This window comes from Balaenoptera acutorostrata, chromosome 13, assembly GCF_949987535.1.
Source record: "Balaenoptera acutorostrata chromosome 13, mBalAcu1.1, whole genome shotgun sequence".
In the NCBI taxonomy this organism is placed as follows: domain Eukaryota; kingdom Metazoa; phylum Chordata; class Mammalia; order Artiodactyla; family Balaenopteridae; genus Balaenoptera; species Balaenoptera acutorostrata.
In genome coordinates this window covers 67,114,893-67,122,069 of record NC_080076.1, presented here as the reverse complement: position 1 = coordinate 67,122,069, position 7,177 = coordinate 67,114,893, and the positions used below count along the sequence as shown (strand labels likewise).

General features: G+C 51.3%; 1 protein-coding gene across 1 annotated transcript; it reads right to left on the bottom strand.

Moving 5' to 3' along the window:
* Window positions 1–470: 470 nt before the first annotated feature.
* LOC114235777 (immunoglobulin iota chain-like) lies at window positions 471–995 on the bottom strand. Its single transcript, XM_028162404.2, has 2 exons — window positions 950–995; window positions 471–865 (listed from the first exon to the last, which is right to left on the bottom strand). The coding sequence occupies exons 1-2, from the start codon at window positions 993–995 to the stop codon at window positions 471–473; spliced, it is 441 nt and encodes a 146-aa protein (XP_028018205.2).
* Window positions 996–7,177: the final 6,182 nt, after the last annotated feature.

The following is a 7,177-nucleotide window of genomic DNA, read 5'->3' as shown; positions in this document are numbered from 1 at the left end:
CCCTATCACTGGGCACGGCTCTCCTCCCCAGAGGCCCAATGAAGGCATTTTCTAAGCTGCTTACCCCGTGCACAATCAGGTGACAATAGGGGGTCCTGTTCCTGGCAGGGGCATCCCCCAAGATGCTATGGCAGCCCCCTGCCTCCCAGGACCCACAGGAGCAGGGGCTCCGGCCAAGCAGACCGTGACTGGCCAGGTCTCCTGGGACCTTCACCCTGGCTGGGTCTTGGGTGCGTCCCACTCATTCTGACTGTTCACAGAACATCTGGGGCCTCCCTGGAACAAATTCAGACCACCCAGCAAAACAACTTCCCAAGACACAAGCAGATTTAATTCCCGAATCCAGCCTCCAAAGGGGTTTCCAGGAGCTTCTCCTTGCCTGGGGCAGCCCAAGGCCCCACCCTCCTCGCCACACCACCCTCCCCTCGGGGATGTGTGCCCTTCTGCCTTTAGTTCAAGGTAAGTGTGTCCTAGGGTGCCTGGGAGACTGGAGCAGCAGGCTCCCTTTCTTCCCTCCTCTCTCTCTCCGTCTCCGGCTCCTGCTCCATGCCCTGGACCCCCACAGCGCAGAAATACACAGCCTCATCCTCTGGCTGAAGATCAGAGATGCTCAAATACCCCGTGTTCTTAGCCAGGTCTTTGGAGCCAGAGAAGCGAAGGGGGACCTTGGGGCCCTGGTTCTTGTCCGAGTGGGAGAAATATCTCAGCAGGAACCTTGGGGGGTGGCCGGACCTCTGCTGGTACCAGTAGATGCTGTGAACACCGACATCATGGTCGCTGCTCAGCGTGCAGGCCAGGCGGATCGTGGTTCCAAGGAACGAGGACACGGATGGTGGCTGATTCAGCACCGGCTGAGGGCCACAAGCTGGGGACACAGAAGCACATGGGCATCCAGGGCAAAGCAGGGTGAGGGAAGGGGCCGGGGGCCTTGAGCTCTGGGGGTTCTCACCTGTGCAGTGGGCCAGGAGTGCCAGCAGGACGGGGGTCCAGGACATGGTGCAGCCGAGCAGAGCTCTGCCTCCAGTGTGCACTGGGGCCCCGGGCCCTCGCGGGGCTGCACCAGCACCCGCCTCCGCCCTCCCAGGGGTGGAGCCGTTGCACGCCCAGTTCCCGGTGGCCATTCCAGACTTCTTGGGTTTGTGTTGTCGGTTAGGGGGACGGTCCCGTGGTGGCCTTTGCGGCTCCTGCCTTGGCCCCATGGAAGCGTTTAGGGAGGAAGCACCTGCTTGGAGCTCACGGGCCAGTGCCCAGGAGGCCAGGCTCGAGTCCCTGAGGGGGTGACCTCAACATCCCCCTGAAGAAGATGAGCCCCACAGAATAAGGTTCTTGTGCACATTTATGTGCCTGGTGAACCGGGAAGAGAGGACAGGTACTCAGGGTGGAAAACACCTGCTTGGTGCTGCAGAAAGTGTAAGGGGCCCTGGGGTGAGGGGGCCACTCTGTCCACTCCCATGTCCCTAGCACGCCCTCCACCCAAACCCAGCCTCTTTCCTCCTGGAGTAAAGCTGGAGTGACTAGCAGCTTCCTCGAAGGGAGCATCTAGGGGGCCCCCATCTGGGGTCCAGGGCAGGTGGGGTGGAGGTAGAGTAGCCTTACCCACTTCAGCCCTGCCCTGGCCCTCTGCCCCCTCCTCCTCATGATGGTCTCCCCAGGGATCGGGGGAGGAGGCATAAGTGAGCTCAGTGGTCCTGGGGGCCCACCCCTTGGCCAGACCTGCACATGCATCCTCAGGTCCATAAATAAGATGCTGTGTGGGGACCAGGGGTTTGTATAGAAAAGAACTGGCTGCTCTTTGTCCCTGGCTCCTGGAAGGGAGTCTCTCTAAATCCTTGGAATTTCCCGAGTGATAGGAGTGTCTTCGTTATTCATGGGGGCCCCTGAGTTTATGCTAATGGGTGATTCAGGATGGGGGCTGGCCATGAAGAAAGCCCCACCATGTGATTCAAAGATTAGGGCTTTAGGCCATGGGATATGAGCACAACCCCCAGGGCGGGGAGGGGGGGCCCAAGGCTGAGTCCAAGCACAGAGCTAGTGGTCCCAGCAATCGTCCTGAGTAATGAAACCCCAGTGGAAACTGTGGGCACAGAGGTTCAGGGAAGCCTCCCAGGCTGGTGCATTGTGGGTGTGCAGGAGGGTAAGGCATCCTGAGGACACAGCAGCCCCACAACTGGGACTCCCACCGCCCCTCATGCATCTCTTCATTCGACTGCTCCTGGTTTGTAGCCTTTACAACAAAACTGGAATCATAAGGATGGAGCTTTCTTGAGTTCTGTGTTTCTACCAAGTCATTCATCCTGAGGGGGTTTGGGGACCCGCCCCAAATCTGTGGCCAATCGGTCAGAAATACAGGTGGCCTGGGACTATCTGAGCTTGCAATCTGAAATGAGCAGTGTTATTTTTTGGGGAGAGAGGGCTGTGCCCTTAACTTGTGACAGTTAACCTAACTCCATGTAGCTGATGTCAGAATTGCATTGCAAAGGGCACTCAGCATCGTCTGCTCCCCGTTCTCCAGCTCACTAAGCAGGCACTTTGGCCCAGTTATGGACTGGATTGTGTTCCCCCAAATCCATATGTTGAAGCCCTAACCCCCAATGTGACTCTATTTAAAAGTAGAGCCTTTAAGGGAGTAATTAAGGTTAAATGAAGTCATAAGGGTTGGGCCCTAATCCTATACGACTGGTGTCCTTATAAGAAGAGAAAGAGGGGCTTCCCTGGTGGCGCAGTGGTTGAGAATCTGCCTGCCAATGCAGGGGACACGGGTTCGAGCCCTGGTCTGGGAAGATCCCACATGCCACGGAGCAATTGGGCCCGTGAGCCACAATTGCTGAGCCTGTGCGTCTGGAGCCTGTGCGTCTGGAGCCTGTGCGTCTGGAGCCTGTGCTCCGCAACGAGAGGCCGCGATAGTGAGGGACCCGCACACGGCGATGAAGAGTGGTCCCCGCTTGCCACAACTAGAGAAAGCCCTCGCACAGAAATGAAGACCCAACACAGCCATAAATAAATAAAATAAAACAAATAATAATAATAATAAAAAAAAATTTAAAAAAAAAAAAAAAAAAAGGCAATTACCTTTAAAAAAAAAAAAAAAAAAAAAAGAAGAGAAAGAGACACCAGAGCTCGCTCTGTCTATCTGTCTGTCTGTCTGTCTACCTATTATCTAGCTACCTAACTATCCATCTATCATCTATTAATCTATCTGTATCTCTCATCTATCTAATTTTTATTTTTATTTGTTATTTTTTAATCTTACTTTATTTTTTTTTAATATTTATTTATTTATTTGGCTGCCCCGGTCTTAGTTGCTGCATGTGGGATCCAGTTCCCTGATCAGGGATCAAACCAGGGCCCCCTGCATTGGGAGCGTGGATTCCTAACCACTGGACCACCAGGGAATTCCCATATCTATCCATCTATCTATCTATCTCTGCACATACACAAAAAGGCCACGTATGTGAGGACACAGCAAGAAGGCAGTCATCTGCCTTCAAGCCAGGAAGAGTGGTCTCACCAGAAACCCACCCTAAAGGCACCTTGATCTTGGACCTCTCGCCTCCAGACTGTGAGAAATAAATTTCTGTTGTGTTAAGCCCCCCAGTCAGTGCCATTTTGTTACGGAAGTCCCAACAGGCTAACACAGGCCCAACATTCTTTCCTATAACTCCACTCCTATATTTCTCCAGAGGCACTTAGGAGGCATCCATATGCACCCGGAAACAGAGGAAGCCCACAAACAGAAACCAAGACATTGAGGGAAACAAGGTTTTCTCTGCATAAAGGGGCGTGAGCCCAAAATCCTGGGGGAAATCATTGTTTCCCCATCTGTTCAACAAATATCCACCCTGCTCCTGCCCTGCCAGGCACCGCAGATGCCATGGCAGATGTGAGGGCAAGATCCTTGTCCTCACAGGGCCTACACTCTCTTGGAGAGTCAGGCTGGTGGACCTGCTGGAGAGGCAACGGCCCTGAAGGTGGCACTGTACTGCAGTCCCCGAGCCTGGGCCCGCGATGTCCCCCCTCATCCTGTAAACCCCTGCCCTTCTCCGGCCGCCATCTTGGCAGACTGCTGACAGATGCTCCACGTCCCCCAGAATCCTAACTGTTGAGGGAAAAGGAGTTGATTTCTAGCGTTCCCCAGAGATAAGGATTGAAAGGAAATGTTAACTGGGCTCAAGGAAGAGGTGAGACTGCATCTTACTTCTCATCAGCCATCGGATCAGCCAGCATCTTGCAGGAAACAGGACATATCCGTTGGAGGGTGTTAAGGGTTGAATTGTGTTCCCCCAAAATTCATGTAGAAGTTCTAACTCCCCCAGTACCCCAGAGTGTGACCTTCCTGTGAGATAGGATCTTCACTGAGGTAATTAAGTTAAAGTGAGGTCATTAGGGTGGGCCCTAATGCAACAAGACTGGAGTCCTTACAAGAAGGGGAAATTTGTGACTTCCCCAGCAGTCCAGTGGTTGGGACTCTGCACTTTCACTGCCTAGGGCATGGGGGTTTTTTTGTTTTGTTTTGGTTTGGTTTTTATTTCATTTATTTATTTTTGGCTGCGTTGGGTCCTCGCCACTGTGCCTGGGCTCTCTCTAGTTGCGGTGAGCAGGGGCCACTCTTAGTTGCGGTGCGCGGGCTACTCATTGTGGTGTCTTCTCTTGTTGCGGAGCACTGGCTCTAGGCATGCGGGCTTCAGTAGCTGTGGCACGTGGGCTCAGTAGTTGTGGCACACGGGCTTAGTTGCTCCGAGGCACGTGGGATCTTTCTGGACCAGGGCTCGAACCTGTGTCCCCTGCATTGGCAGGTGGATTCTTAACCACTGTGCAACTAGGGAAGCCCAAGGGCCTGGGTTTGATCCCTGGCTGGGGGACTGAGATCCCACAAGTCGCACGGCTCGGCCAAAAACATAAATAAATAAAAAATAAAAAGAAGGGGAAATGCGGGCACAGAGACAGACACTCAGAGTGGGAGACCATCTGAAGTGACAGAGAGAGAAGACAGAGATCCCTTGAACAGATCCATCCCTCATGGCCCTCAGAAGGAACCAACCCTGCCCACACCTTGATCCTGGACTTCCAGCCTCCAGAGCTTTGAGACAATAAATTTCTGTTGTTTAAGCCGCCCCGTCTGTGACAACTTGTTGCTGCAGCCCTAGCAAACGAATCCAGAGACTGTTCCAAGATGGCCCCACAAGGCCCCTTGTCACACGGGCTTGTCCTCTCACCAGAAGCTGGAGTCTATGTTTCCTCCCCTTGGCTCTGCACTGGCCTGTGACTATGGCTGAAGTGACCCATGCGAACTGGGTGGCCCTGAGCAGCTGGGTGCGCACTGGGGATCCTGTCTCACAAACACAGGATGGAGCAAACATGCCTCTGGCTCCCATGAGCCTCTGCATGGCCTCAAGCTGCCCCACGTCCAATCCCCTGGTCCTCTCAGAACTAGCCTCCTTCCTTTGGTGCTAATTTTAATGTCACCTCCTCTGTAGTCTTACCTGACTGCCCCAGATAAGCAGGCTCACCCCATCTTGCTCTCCTACACACTATTTTCATTTTTGTCAAAGCGTTTATCCAGGTTTATCTGTGTGCATCACTCTTCTCCTGACCACAATCTGTGCGAGGACAGGGACCGTTTCTCTGTATTCATCACTGAATGTACAACCCTTAGGTAATACAGTTCCCCTATAGATTCACTATTGTGTAACAACGTGAATGAATGAATGAATGAATGGTGCTTCTCTCGTGGGGGTGACGGCCCACACAGCAGCTGGTGGGCACACAGGGGGTGGGCAGCAAGTGGTGCCCATGAGCAGCCCATGCTCTTCAGCCTCTCGCTCTGGGTGACCAGCTGGAAATTCTAACACAGCCAATTGGGTTCCTGAGCCCCACTGAATGCATGTCGTCCACGTTGAGGCCCCAGTCCATTGAGAGGGGACCAGACTCACGACACCTGCCCTGCCTCTAACTAGAACCACTAAAAATCTACCTTCTGCCCCTGCTGAAATCACACAGGACTATACCATCAACCAAACAACATCAAACATCTTCCTAAGAGCAGAAGTGACCCACAGCTGAGCCCCAAGAGTCTCAGGGTGGAGGAAGTGGAGTTAGAAGGGCAGAGGGGTTCCCCCATCCGACATGGGGGGGCAGGGAAGGGACGGGAGGAATGTTCTCTTAATGTAAAATCATGGGGGGGCATGCTTTGTTTCACTTTTTTTTTTGGAAAAAGTACCAACTACTGTGCAAAGACCAGGTTGAGAGGAAACAGCAGGGGAAGGATTTTACAGTAAATGGATCGACATTTGCATGGATCTACATTTGTAAGCAGTCATTTTCCATCGTAAAATAAATAAAATGAAATAGTTTCTCATTTCAAATCAGTGAACAATGAATTATCAAAGTAAAAATAGGTCAGTGCTTCCTTTTTAAGATTTTTCCACTTTGCATTTTAAACAATCATCATCAGAGATATTTTTGTTTGTTGTATGTTCACACTGTAGATGAATAAACAAATTTCAGTAAGTTTCTGGTGGTTAGTTTAGTTTTGGGGCTTTTTTGGTATTTTGTTTCTGCATTGAGCCATATTTGCTCATTTACAGCTTCCCCTAACCTGTGTGGGCATTTGGGTGTGTGACTCTCAGCACAGGGTGACCTTATTTGCTTTTTAACATGGTCATTCCGATATTTTGATGGTACCAAGAAGAAAAACTTTTGAGTATTTATCTTTTTTAAAACAATTACTTTTCTTCTTGAATGAATGAAATAATCAATCCCTCAAACATTTGAACTAAGCCCCCAAATCCAATCAGGCTTAGCTGTGGGCAAAGAATATGAAAGTGCTGAAACTTTCTCTTCTTTTTAACAATTTACTTAATCAGATTAATCTAATTAGGGCATTTAACAGAGCTCTGGAAGGGAGAGATTCCCTCACTCCCTCAGGAGGGATGGAGGTCCAGACACACCAGAACTCCAGGCTTGTATGATGCCTGACCAGCTGAAGGTGGGATACCCCAAGTTTACTTAACGTTCTGTTTTCTATAAGGAATTGAGTTGGCCAAATTCCTTGTGCCCAAGATGCCATTTTCCCAGTATTTAGTTACCAGTGGGGATTCAAGGATCTCCCTCTCTCTGAAGTCATTACTAAGAGTCAGATCAACTCTTCCTGTCTACTGACAATTGAGGGAGCAGAATT